The following is a 14,894-nucleotide window of genomic DNA, read 5'->3' as shown; positions in this document are numbered from 1 at the left end:
AACTTCTGAATTACCTTAACTATTACTGAAGCTATCCTTAAGAACATGGATAGAATTCATATCATTAGCTCTGTGTTCCCCTACACTACACAAGTTCATTCACAATTTAACTTCCCTCCCCATTCCCAATGTACATACGGTATGTATTATTCAGTCAACATAGACTCCATCTTCCTCTTGGACTTACACTCATCAAAACACATTGCTTCATTTCTATTCTTTCCTGTCACGTAATAAGATCTTGTACTGGTGCTGCTCAGGATGAAAACACTTTGCTGTATAAAAATCCTTGTCCGGCAACATGCTCTGCCTCAGAACAAAGAGGTTCTGAACACTAGTTTGATGGACATTCCTTAGAAATTATTTGTTCTTTATTGACTACTGTACACAAAAATATCACCTCCAGAACTTAGAGGAAAAAAAAGAAGTCCCCTTACCTGATTCCTGTCACGTGCACTTGTGTACCTGATCTTCTGGATGAAGTAAAATATTAACCATGCTGAAGAAATTATCATCAAAACTATGAATGATATTGACACAAAGACTAGAGAGCCCCGACTGAAGTTTTTTGGAGGAACACGGGACCCCACTGCTATTGCCATCAAGACAGAAATATTCTTTTCCAAGTAATTCAGGATCTCCTTAACCTTTGATTCTGTAATCATGACAGCAACAATGTCTCCAGTTCCTACAAAAAGAGAAAATTATTTAATTTGCATTTAAAATTAACATGGCATGCCCCTCACAAGATTTTCCAAATGCAAAGCCATTTGACAACTTAGAGATTTTAATCTAAGCCATCTATGGCACATGGAACATGCTACTGGGCACTCAACTCACAGGCTGTCCTTCAAACCCAGATTTTCAAATTAGGGCATTTAACATACAAACTGTCTGCAGCTCCACACATAGTAACAGATCTCTACCGGTGGTTACACAGTACTTCCCACATTATAATTACTGTGTGCAGTCTAAACTAGCTTTAAAAAGTACATTAGTTCCAGATTTGAAGCTGTGAGTGCCTAAATAGGCAACTCACAGAAAAACATTTAGAAGATGAGTTCAATGATACTGCTAGAGTGGTCTCAGTATACACAGTGCTGCGTACAAGGTGCTCTGGAGAGTTATGCAAATTCCCCTGTGTGGTTACGAGGCTTTCACATACCACCAAGGTTGTCTAGGACCTGTAAATCACAATTCCAGCACAGAAGCAACAAAGCCAAACTTTTACCTACATCACTTCAGACAGAAGTGAAAGTAAAGCAAGTAAGTCTGGCTGCAAAGTAGAAGACAAATGAAAAACTTGGCAAAAGTTTGAGCACTGATTTTATCACCCATACAAAGGCATGCTTGATAAGATCACAAAGAGGCTGTCAGCTTCATCAGCTCCATTTTGAATGTGTAGCCCATCTGGTTTTCATAGTGTCTTCCTTCTAGACTACCCTCTGTCCCAAAGGGAAACTTATTGGTACAAGGATAATAAGAGAATCAAACCACAAGACCTTGCTGAAAAAGAACATAATCATCTGCAGAGCAGAGGGAGCACCTATGTTTTAAAACTAGAGGCCCCATAAAAAAAGAGGATCTTGAACTCAGAGCAGTTCTGATCCAAGTTCAAAGAAAGCAAAGTTTACAGGAAAACCAAAACCAGAAAGAAAAAAGCCTTATAAGTGCCGTTCTTATTCATCCAGATCTATTTGCTTCCTATACTAAAACCCCTTTCAAGACCTATTTTCAAAATGCTTGCAAAGTCTGCTCATCTGTTTGCTCCATCTGCTTGCTCCAATTCACATTCCCTCAGAGAGGAACCGTATAATGCAAGTGACTTCAGCACTAAGATTCTGGATTTAGAGTGGATTTAAGTTACAGAGAACCTAGTGTGACAGTGAAGAGAGAACATGAGGTCCTATTTTAACACAAGGAATTTGTTCAAAGTCTTTTAATCAAAATCTGATTTTTAAGGAGTTATTGTATCCACAAAATTATGTAGAAGACCCAAAAAAACAGAATCTTTAAAACCCAGGGCACAATAAGTCAGGGTGACAGACCCAGACAGCTACATAATTTTCCAAAAAGGGGGGCTTTAATAGAGTTGTGTAACAGTCTTAAATGTTATCTCATTACTCTTTCCATTCACCATGCCAAATAGTAACTTTTACAGTCACTATCCTCAGTTTTCAGAGCCAGTTCCCTAACATCGGTGTTGTAGATTGTGCTGACAGAACTACTCAGAAGAACCAAAGCTGATAACCTCAGAAATCAAGATTTGCACAATAATTTAAAAAAAATATTCCACAGCCCCAAAATTGCTTTCCCCAAGCAATTTCAACTTTTCTTCATTTAAAATTGAAATGGTAAAGACATTCATGCCTTGTCCTAGTAACATAGGTCTAAGTAGGAGGAGAACATTCAGCGTCCCCTTCTGAACGAGTATTTTTGAAACACCTGTCACAGGAACTCAAAAGCTTTGAATAGCAACCAAAACCCAAGACAATTTATGGATACAACTTATTTAATTACTAGTATACCACAGATTCACGCAAGGTCCGCTTTAGTTCAGCTTTCCAGAGACACTTCAGTTCAAGACGTACTGAGTTTGGTTTCATACAAATTAATCAAGATATTTAATAGGCAGCAAAGCTCAGAAACAGAGTAAAAATCCACCCCTTGCTTTATTTTCGGAGGAAATCTACTCAGATTCCTATTTGTCCAGTTGAGAAGAGAGTTCCAGCCCAGACTTGCAGCACTTAATTACAGGACAAGAGCCACCTTTCCTGCAAGATTCTGTATGTAGTTGCAGCACATGCTCCTGCAACCCCCAAACGGTGCAAGATCAATCAAGAGCAGATAATTTATATGGCTTGATATTTTCCCTAGGCTTCACTTCTGTTCTTCATATCTAGTTCGGATAGTGAAGAAAGGCGGGGAAGGGTGTGTGTGGGACTGTATTCCCCAGAGCACATGTTCTGCTAAGCTTCCCCAGTAAGTATTTATTTGCACAGAGGAATTATGTTAGTATCAAACTATCAGTCAGAAGCACTCAATGTAGCATTCTGACACGATTTACGGTTATCTGCAAAGCAAAGCTGACTAAGATCTTCTGATACCAGTCCAGTTCTGTCTGAATCAAAAGCTGAAGCCTCTACCTATTCCCTGCTGCCCAGGGAATGTGACAAAGCTGACAATCTGTCATGTGTTTTATATAAAGCCTAGCACAAAGGGAACCTCTGGCATCACTGCAAAGTGATTTGCATTCCAAATGACTCAACTGGGAACAGCCAAAGTGCTACTGCTGCTTCTGACCCTGCGAGAGCCAAGGAGAACTGCAGGAAAGAAAAACAAATTGTGCCTATTTAACATACTGAAGCTCAGTGGAAACTGGGACTTGGTTCATCCATATTTTTGTCAGGGGCATCACCCTAAATAATTTTAGCAAGAGCTCCGTGTTTGAGAACAATTGGGAGCAGGAGGAGATGCCGACTCATTTATTTTAAGCACCTTGAAACTTTGCATTTCTGAAACTTAAATAGAAAAAAAAAATTCCTCAGGTGAACACAGAAAGATGAATGGTGTTTGCAAAAGTTAGAATATGGTCTTTCTATATAACCTTATGAAAAGCAATACTCTCCTCAGCCAAGAACACAGTGTCCAGAGAAAAGAAGCTGGAATGCTAACTAAAGCCAATGAACTATACATTCAACCATAGATGACAAGCTAGGACAGACAGTAGGCATAAGAAATATTGACACCTGTAAATATAAATCATTTAATTGCTATCATCCAAGACCAGACAGCTCTTTCTACCTTGCAATTTTACCATGTGCATGTTTAATTAGGATAGTTATACAACTCTATATATGAAAATGGATGTAGTTGCAATTAATCACTAAATCTGTGTAATATTACATTGGGACAGAAGAGAAGGACTTAAAAGCTGAGAAGACACTAAAAACAAGAAGATGGGAAAAACAGCAACATCCAGAAGTCTCCTGTAGAGTTCCTAAGGAAACTGCTTTGCTCTCTCACTAATCTATCCATATGTCCTAGCAATTCTAAAACAGCACACGTAGAAAGTCAATAGAAAGTCATCTCAACGAAAAATTACTAGTCTCATTACAAGCAAATAATGGTTTCCTTTTGTGTTTGCTTTGTTGATTCTTGACTACCAAATGTTTGCCTGAAGCTCAAAATATGGACAACTATGGCCAGGATACCAAGCTAAAGACAGGCATGGTTCAAAGAGCAGACTTCAGACACTTTCCATCCATCTAACATCCCTTGGAGGATGCAGGGAATGGCAGCCTGGCGAAATGCAACTGCCAAAGAGCTGATTTTTTTTTTTTCTCTGGGCTTGTGAATAGCCCAAGCAGCTGTTTGGTCAATACTCTGGGAGAAGGACAGATGAGACAGTTTCTCCTGGGCATATGAGCAACCTGGCACCAAACTGCTGCTACTGCTGCAATGCTTCAACCACCTTCTCGCAGATGGGGAGGGCAAAAACTTAGATCTCATCTCAAGCGTCGCAAATGTTGGACCACCTGTAACAGGCACTGAACTATTTTGATTTGATGTAGCAAGGTTTGCAGAGAACTGAGAATGAAGTCAGATACTCATAATAAAGGTTACCACTTTTCTAATGGCTGATATTTTCGGCTAAAGTCCTTGTAATTTCCTAAGTCTTTGATAGTGCCTGCTGATGCTGCAGACACAGCATGAAGCAGATAGACTGCACTCATCTCATGCTTGCAAAAGAATATCGTTCTCTCTTTCAATAACAGACAATATTTAATTGTAACTGGATCCTTTCATGACTTCATTCTGAAAAACTTAAACTTAATACAGATTTACCTGAATAATTCTGCTGGTAAAAAATTCAGAGTACTTCCTTTAAAAAAGCAAACAAAATCCCTACCTTCCTAATAAAGGAAAAGAATGGTGCAGGCAGACAGTCACTTGTAGGCTGGAATCAAGGCATGATTCAGACATTGAAATGCCACTGCCTATTCAACTGCAACAATAGGAACATCATAATGATAATGTAATTGGAAATAAAACTGCTCATCTTCACAGACTAGACTTCCCTATTCTTCTATTAAAATCCCATAACTGTATGTTAAGCATTTCTGGACATGTTATATCAGAAATAAAAATATAGCAACACACACTATTCAGGACCCAGAAAGGGATCAGTCCTGCTACTGTGAGTGAGAGATTTCTTGGAATAACATTAAGTAACAGTGAAAACACTCCAACAGAATTTGGGAGCCCACAAAATGTCGACAAAGAAAACAGGAAAGCACAAATGAGGGGTTATGGTTATATATGAAGTTTTGAGAGACTGATCCCGCGTTCTGTGAAAACACCAGAGACATCTGAGATGCAAGGGAGCAGAGGCAGAAGCAAGAATTACCCCTACAAGGTAAGGGATTTAGCCACAGAGATAGGGATATAATCCATGGCATCCACAAAGTGAGGTGAGGGAAAGGGAAAAGGCATACTGAGCTGGATGCAAAGCTGCACTGCTACAAAAGGTGGGCTTGGGGAGCACAGCTTTTAAATATAAATTCCATAGTATTTAACAACATTGCAGAAAAATACAGAAATTATTCTGATACCTTAAAACTTTAGTCTGATACAAAACAGAGAAATTCATTGTGAAGAATAAGTCTTACATTCTAAACCAGGCTTTCGGAAAAGCAGACACCAAGAGGAAGAACCTTGGCATATCTTCAGAGTAATTAAAACAGGTCTAGCTGCACATATTTTTATTTTGATCTAATCAGAAAGTAAACAAGAGCACATCCAAGCTGTCAACACGAGTGCAGTCTCAAGAGTAAAATATGTTGTTTGAGATGTCCCAAATCAACTACTTCTGAAAACACAAAAAGCCCATAATATTTGTCAGTTATTTAGTTCTAAACGAGGCAAAAATTTAATGCCAAGAATATACATCAATTTTAAAATGAGACTGAATAGCATTTTAAAACATTTGTCTTCCTGTTGCCTTTATAATATTGAAAATGTTGAATTCTTGTCTGTATGCAAACATTTACTTTAGGATGCCTATTTTACGTAGTGTCAGACGCTAGAACAGACGTTACAAGACTACCATGAGAAAAATCGTAAAGGACAGCAGTATATGAAATTGCTACCTGAAAGTTAGGCTTTCACAGGATGCATCAGTTAAATACAACCAGTGGAACAACTAGCTATCTGCCCCCAAAATCAAGCAGATATTTGCAGAAATCAGAAGTCTCTTTGCTACACAAACCTATGCAAAACAATCTAAAAAAAAAAAAAAGGTTCTGCAGTTAAAACTTGTATTCTGACTGTCTTAAGAGGACAAAGAAGTAGATATTCCAAGTTCAGTGAGGAACAGGCTTCTATGAATTGCAACCAAAATACAGTCAATTTATGTCTGAAGAACACTCAAAACTCTTCTCTGATTGCAGCAAAACAGATTTTACTCTGCCAGGCTAAGAAAGGGCACAGCACTATGCCCTCTAAACATGATTACGTACACTTTAGTGTTTTGCAGCGTACCACTCATTGCTGTACTGCTAATAGACATGTGATGGACATTCACAAAGTTCCGCTCCTTTAAGAAAAACAGGCATATGATTAGAAAACCAGAAACAGCAAGAGTAGCTTTCCAAAGATGGGTATGACAATTAACTTCAAAAAAAATACTAAACCCTAATCAGATTCTTGTTGTGCTAGCCTGTAGCACATTGAATTAAGTCCATAGGTGATAAATAATAATCTTACAAGCTGAAATTATCTTTCTGATGCCCGCCCTCCTTCATTAAACAAGAAATGATGCCTCAGTATAATGTTCTTGCCATATTTTCGATCAGCTTTATAATCTACTATGACCAAGAGCTCCTAAAAGGACAGCTAAATAGCAAAATCAGTTGAGGAAACTGTTGGGCCATTTTTAGATGACAACTGCTGACACATTATTTCATAACCCAGTTGCTCAATTCTGACACCGAGGGAGATGTTTCTTAAGGAGAAATCTGTGTAAGATCAAAACAGATAGTCACAGCTAAATCCTCCTGCTTCATTCGCAAGTCCAAATCATGCTGATACAGGCGAGATGGTGGAGCTATGCCCCTGCATTTCCTCAAGCCTGACAAGGTCCATCTGTGTCTCTGATACAGCCAGCATACCCTGCTCAAGAAAACTGACACTTACAGTCTCTCAAAGATACAATACAGTATTAGTATGTAGAAGAGAGGCGTTAAGACTTCAGCTTCACTGCAGATCATTTCCTCTCCATCAACCTCACCCAGAGAGCTCTCTTTTATCTTCTATCATAAGTCATGTGACACTAAGCACTATTAGAAGAATTAAGATCCTTCTATTAAGCTACAAGATCCACCCACCTCTTCTCTAAGCCTCCCACAAGTTCCTGAATCTCTGCTCCATCTTGATTTTTGAAAGCAAAAATACACTATTTCAATGCTTCTGATGGGTACCAGGAGGACAGATTCATGGCTAGGCTGAGAAGGGGGGAGCACCCAAAGGCAGAATTTATACATCTCTGGGACCAGAACTGCAGCAGAGTTCACTTAAAATGGTAAGGACACTGGGTTTGGGGGTTTGGCTTTTGTTTGTGTTTCCCCCACCCCCACCCCTCACTTTTGACTGCCTTGATCATTCTACTTATATCCCATATTCCCTTTCTGTAGAAGGACTTTCGTCTTCTGGGAATTACATTTATATATATTTGTTAATGCATGTGACCTTTTGGGCTCTTCACACTAGGGAAAACCAAGCCTAGATAAGGGAAAAGCAGACAGATGTTGCAACAATTTTACAGACATTTCACACAACCTTCTTCTCTTTCAGCAATGCTTCTTTGTATCTACTTGCACTACAATTTTTTTGAAAAGGAAACAGACATTCCACTTAAATAATGCCAGAAGAATAAAAAAACCCCTTGGTACAAAGGAATTTATCATTTTATCATCCCCTTTCCGCAATCTGTGCACAGATTTTTTTTTTCCATTCACACAGTTTTACAAGGCATTTAACTATGTATTATGGTGAGTAAACTGCAGTTGCAGTCCTATTTAATGAACATTTTTACTGTTAAGGTATTAGTATGCTAACAAAGTAGATGAAATTTTATATTCAAACCTTGAACAAATGCAAATTAATAAAAAGCAGAAGGGTCACATTAAATTTTGACTAGGGAAATGGTGTAATCCTAACACAACACACTACCAAGAAAAGGTTCCTCATGTCACAATTTCACATATTTCTGAAATACAGAAGTCTTTATCTTCAAAAGGTATTTCTGCTTATTTGAAAAAAAAAAAAAACAAAACAAAAACCAAAACTTTCTTCACATATACTTCTGAACAATGTCCAAAACCTGTTACCTTAGATCTTGGATTTAACACCCAATCACTGATTACAGTGTCACATTCTTGCTTAATCAATAATATTAATGTAATGCAGACCTTACTGGTCCATTCATCAATTTAAGACACACTTGGATTTTGATAACTGAAAGTCACTGTAATCTTGCATTCTGCAGTGTGACCAAGTGCTAGTAGGTGGCTTCCATTTTGCTGTTTCTGGATAGCAGTTCATATTCCCACTAATAGAAGTTGGAGCTAAAAAACCCAGGGATTTCTAAGAAGGGTAATCTGTCATGCTCATGTATTTTCTTCTATCTACAGACAACTTCCATACAGATCCATCAATCTGGACAGTCATTCCAAACAAATTCAGCAAGGCATGAAAGAAATGGCAAGAGAGACTTACCCAAGGACACTACAAAATATTTTTAGAGCTTCATAAATAGCATATTCATAGATTAATATCATAAATTTGATTCCACTGAATCCATAGATTTTGGGAATTACTCTGCTGCTGGAGCTCAGACTTTGGATAAGAAAAAGAATGTAATTACTTACAGTGACTAACAGTCCCGTGGGCCTTTTCACAGTCACAGAACTAATTACCCTTTCAGCTGGCTAAGGAAAAATGAGCCTAACTGCTGTTATTTCAGTTGTGGATGAGGCATACACCACGCAGAAACACTGGTAAGAAGTTCTGCAAGGCACTGAGGCTATGTTAGCTTTGTAAAGGGGTTTCCCTGGCTTGTCTTGAAGAGACAAGTACTTCCTTATGGTCCAGAATCTGTGCTTCAAACACACTCCTCTCCATGTCTTGTTAAGTGTCAGACACCTCCATCTACTGTGTGACAGATTTTCCTGATGGATACACCTCCAAGAAATGCAGTGGGAAACAGGATTAACTACAGTGCTGTTGGCATTTGTTCCCCACATTTTCAATTAGTAAATATAAACAATAAACAATATAAAATGATCAAAGATATGTAAACTATGGTTAGACTATTGATTGTTTTGCCTTTTTTAAAGCTTCAACTTCAATGACTCATCTCTCCTCCCTTTTCACTAATATTCCAGGGTAGATTAATAATAATAAATTATAGTAACAATATTGTAATATACAATAAGATTAGTTTTGAGCTGTGGATAAAAGTAGGCCTCAGTAATCCAGGGAAAGTTTTGCCGTGGTTTTGGTATAGGGCTGAAATATTAATCAGCACACATTTGTGCAAAATAATCTGCAATGCACCCTGCCATAGATTTCATGCATGGGTTCAGCTTACATTTACATTAAGAGACATTTGTGAGAAAAAGGCAAGCAGCAGAGGAAGAGATGTGCTGCACGCAGCGAGAGTGCCACAACAGAGGAGAGTGGCATTTCGACTGCGAGATCTCTGCAGTCTCCTCTACCCACTCCGAATTAGGGCAAGAACATGAAATAGCCATTAGATGGCAACAACTTCAAATTACTTCCTGTCCCTCCTGCCTCTGACCCAGTGACCTAAAACAATCCACATAAAATACATGCAGTTTTATCAGAGTTCAAAGCAAGTACAGACCTTGCTTCCTGTCCTAGTGTGCTTTTTAAGCGAATACAGGGTCATCAGAAATCCTCCTCTTGAAAGGAAACTGTTTCTGGGAGCCCGTGTTGGGCAGCTCTCCCACAGTACTACAGCAGGAGAACATCACCTTCTGTGCACATCACGGAACAGAAAAACCTTCTTGCAGAAAACGAATGCATCGTTTCTTCAGAAGTACAGTGAAGATTGATCCTGATAAGATGTCTACAGCTTGTTCTAAAGACTTTAAAATATTTACCTGTATCAGGTAAATCCTCTGGAAAAGGTATTACATTAGAAGTTGTTTAAATACTTCAGGAAATTTCTTCAGCACTGATAAACAGTAGTTATTAGAATTCAGCAACTTCATTTTGACACTCTCTTCTTCTATATTTATCTTTTCCTGTCTATATTTGTTCCATAAATTCTGAGTATGAAATTTTAAATTTAGAGGCTTCTTTGGCTTATATTCTTTTCTATAAATCCAAATAAAAGTCTAGATTTTAACAGAGAAGTTCATTATCAAATTTAACTATTTTGTATTTGACAAGACTGTCTCCACCACACACAAACAAAAAAAGAATTAAAATGCTATTTTACCTGCATTTCCTTCCTATTCCCATAATTGATAATAAAGGAGACAGCTACTACATATTTTCTCTTACCACACAGGCTCTTTTTTACATTAGACAATATTTGTTCTGCTTTAACAGAAGTAGCAAGCAAAACCACTCATAAAACTGCCTTCCTGCCAGTGATATCATAGTCTAACATAACCTATGCTGGGAAAGACGTCCTTCACTTAGGTTGATAGAGGACATCTACAAGAATGTGTAAAAAATTTATTTTACATGCACACAGTAATACATACAAGGATATACACAGAGAAAAGAAAATAATGTTGCAAATATATATATATATATATACACACACATCTGTTAATGTAAAAAGTTCACCAACTCCTTAAGGTCAACACCTACTTGAGTTTTAAAACTCAACTTGAAGTCGAAGGGGCAGAGGCTTAGTGGACTATCACACAAGAAAAAACAAATTCTGATATTAGCAATAGAAACTTCATTTGACATGGTGATGATAGACTGATTCAAGAGTGACAGTTGTTATCTAGCCACCAGAAGGAATTTATATTCTGCTAAGAACAAATTTCCATAAGACTAAAATTTTCAAATGTGTATTCAAGCATAAAATAACTTGGATAAAATATTAATCCCATAGGTGAGAACTGCTTACTGAGTTCTTTTCATAGGGAATCACCTCTCTGCAGGTAGGCAACATCCATAAATCCATATAATATTTGACTTATTTTTAGCACAGACATTGCCCAAGCTGGTGATTGGAATTCATGAGAATATCAAAGTAGAAAAGCGTGCAGTTCACAGAGTGTGCATTATCAGCAGTTGCCGCTTTCCTCTCTGCTTCATCAGGAAGACAGAATATTCCTAAGCTTTGGTACGCAGCAGTATAAAAATTATGTTACAGTGATATAAAATGACACGAGGTCTATTTTCACCTATCTATGGAAAGAAAATGTAGAGCCATGAACCTGGTCATCGTAATACAGTTGCAAAACTGTCTTGTGAAGAATGCATTTCTTAAAGAATAAAGGAGTACTGCACAGCACTAGACATCATATGGAAATAAGACTAACTTAGTGGCTCACCTGAACTTTCACTTTATATCAACTCTATTTAACACATACTTCAGTGAATCAGCAGCAGAACAGCTGTCAAATACACAGGGTCAACTCCTCTCCAACATTTAGGGATAGAAAATACTAAAGAGATGTACTGCACTGGAATATCTAATTAGCAGATGATGTGGTCATTCACCACCTAAAAAGCATGCAGGCAGTGGTAACAGTTGAAACGGCAGAAAAAGGAAGACCAGAGAGTACCTTGAATGTGTTTAAGACTGTTTTACACACAACATTTGTTTGAATAGGCTCATCACATAAGCATAGGTTCATGAATCTATATCCCACTTGGAATAATTCTCACTGAGGGGAATGCTGGATTCCAAACCGTCCCTGCGCTGAGGCTAACACCAAAGGACTAGTCTACTTCTCAGTTACACACACTTGCAGTTCCTACATCAAGCAAGCAGGAAGTTATTTATAGGAAGCTCTGCAAAGCACAGATTGCTAAAAAGATCCTTTACATGACCATAATGCAATCAAAACAAAAGCTGTGGAGCGACATTCCTCTTTATTACAGTGTGGTACTAAGGTGGTACTTCATTTCTAATTACTTTTAGTCTGTCACATCGTTTGAACACTGCAAGTCCAATATTAATTTTGAGATAGGGCCTACAGCCCAAATCAGTGACAGAGATTCCAGTACACCAGTGACTGAGTACATGCAGCTAAAAACCAGCATCTCAAATACTCAAAGATAAAATATGCATCATCTCCAGTAATTAACACTTTTTTAAAGCTTGCCATGAGTAAGAGTAAATATTTGGAAGTCAACATGCTGAAGACAGTATTAGCTTTTTTTCCAAATATCCAAGTATCCAAACAGTTGCCTGGCTAGCTTAGAAGACACCTTTCTACCCACAGCAGCTCTCATGTTTTATAACTCGAGACATCATTGCAATCTACCAGAACCTAAAATTATAATCAAACCCATTATATCGTTTAACACGTATTAGAGCAAACAACACTAGAGCTGTGTTGTTTGTTATTGGTAGCCTTTTTTTCTGCCACGATAAGGCATTCCAGGCCAAAGAAGTCACAAACCATTGCTAAACAGACTGCAGACCTTACAATCTTACAGGTATTTCAAAAAGAGACCAGAGCTGAAGGTTTAGGAGGGTACTACACCAGTAGAGAGAAAAGTGGCAAAAAAAGACAAAAGGAAGGTGGTAAAAAGCATTTCACTAGAATATGGGACTTTTTACCTGCAGATTATTTGCAAAAGTGTCTAAGGAAGATACCCAAGATAAAAATGGATTGTCAACAGGCTTTGAATTGCTACACAGGGGTCAAAATCTCCCTGGAAAATTCCTGTGGTATATAGAAATGGCAAGGTCAAATGCCACTAAACCAGAAGCAGCCACAAGACTTTACCCTTGTAAAAAAAGAAAGAAAGAAGCAACCGTAGGACCTTAGTAAAAGAATTCAATTCTAATTGTATGACAATATGCAGAGCAATAATTAGGAAATTCCAGTTTCCAAGCAACACCCTATGCTTAAAGAAAAGGGACTGAAGATATTCTACGAAAAAAAAAAAAAAAACCAGCCAGCAGTACAGCCAACAAATATAGATATATGCCTTTTCTGATTAAGCTAAATAATTCCAAATTGAGAAAACCTTCTGGGAAAATGAACAATGTAGTTATCAGAATTGTGAAAATAATTTTTAACCAAGGAAAATGTTTACATATGAGGCTCCCACTGGCTAAAGTAACCCACTAGTGACAGCACAATTTTACACAGATAGCCCTAAAAAAAGTAGAAATCTGTAGAAATCCAGATTTTCAGCATTATTCTAAACCAGCAATAGTCTTTTTCTAGACAATTTGGAGGCAACTGCTCTCCAAATTACTAAGTTTGAGTGCCATACAGGAATCAACAAAAGACACATCATAGAAAGAGAACCCTCTGTGAACTGTCATTAAAAAAAGCAGGATCTGAGCTTGCATGATATAACTATTAACATTTGAAAGTCCCCACCATAACAGCCAGTTGAAGACACGCTACTATAAAAATTCTTCAGGTACAGATGCTTTGTAAAATTCTAGACCTTCCATTATACATTAGCTTTTCTTCTTCAGAAAGGTTTGAAACAGACTGCTCCTAAGATCTTACAGATACTTCCTCACTCCAAAACACCCATATTCCCACCACAGAGGAAAGTGTTCCACATTGGATAAAATGTACGCTGAAGGAAAATAATTTTTCAGAATTATTGGCTTATTTTGCTATATTGCATACATGTAATCATCAGAGAACAGGCTATTTCAAATAGCATCTGTGTGCTGCCAAGAGCTCTTTAGCAATAGTTTATATGGCAAAAGAGTACTTGGGCAAAAAAGAATTATAGTGAAAGAGATCACGTTTTATTTACCTTGATGAGTCATTGTGACAGGTTCTTCACTGGATATATTGTTGTAAATGACCACAGCTGTGGCATTATGTGAAGCTGCTCGCAGTATTTTCTCTCTAAATGTACAGTTTCCTCGCTGTAATAAAGCAATCCACTGCTTGGTGTTTGGTGGAACTTGGAAACGTGTTCGAGGGTCACAGCCCAGGCGATCTGCAACTGAAATGGGAAATACATTTACACAGATGGCAATTTGTTCAAACAGGCAAAAAAGAAAAAACTAACTCCAAGTTTTGCTGAATTACTCAACTGTTATGCACTAGGAAGCCACTATCCTCACGCTTATAAAGCTTAAAAATAACTGTATTCTTATAAAAAAAAAAGTCTTAAAAAACCCCAAGTCTTACACATTTAAAGCTGTGACTATATGCCTGAGAATTAGGCTCACTAACACAAGCTATTTTTAACTCTAGTGCAGCTAGAACAATGAATTCACATTTGAATCAATACCTGCCTAGAGGCTGAAAAACATTAGAATATGGTTCATATGCTATAGGCATTTACAAAACAGCTGTTTATCAGTCATTCTGGGGAATATAACTTTTTTTTCCTAACACAGTCATAAATACCACTGCAGTGGGAAATACAACTAAACAAAGGAGGCTATGAAAACAAGATTTCAGAGTTATCTACCATGTGCAGGCTACTGTAAAAAAGGACAGTATTAAAAGCTGATCTTGTAAAACCCCAGCAGCCAACATCAGCTTTTTATGTATGCACATTTTGTCTACAAGGAAGTGCATTCAAATTCATAGAGAAACAAACGGTTTTGCAAACATGATGCACTCAAGTTGACAGCTAAACAGGTATTAATGGTATAAAGAAGAGTAACAGAAATGGCAAAT

The 14,894-nt window shown here is 37.7% G+C and overlaps 1 protein-coding gene across 3 annotated transcripts in view; it reads right to left on the bottom strand.

The window, feature by feature from the left end:
* Window positions 1–14,894, bottom strand: part of RNF130 (ring finger protein 130) — a 55,237-nt gene that overhangs the window by 30,930 nt on the left and 9,413 nt on the right. For all 3 annotated transcript variants that reach the window (XM_029997797.2, XM_029997799.2, XM_029997796.2), the window contains exons 2-3: window positions 14,014–14,208; window positions 438–688 (exon numbers count right to left, since the gene is read on the bottom strand). In XM_029997797.2, the coding sequence (XP_029853657.1) occupies window positions 438–688; window positions 14,014–14,208 (446 nt within the window). The remainder of the gene's footprint in view (window positions 1–437; window positions 689–14,013; window positions 14,209–14,894) is intronic.

This window comes from Aquila chrysaetos, chromosome 22 (genome assembly GCF_900496995.4).
Source record: "Aquila chrysaetos chrysaetos chromosome 22, bAquChr1.4, whole genome shotgun sequence".
In the NCBI taxonomy this organism is placed as follows: Eukaryota; Metazoa; Chordata; class Aves; order Accipitriformes; family Accipitridae; genus Aquila; species Aquila chrysaetos.
Note: the sequence above shows the minus strand (reverse complement) of the source record. Positions and strands in the feature narration are given on the sequence as shown.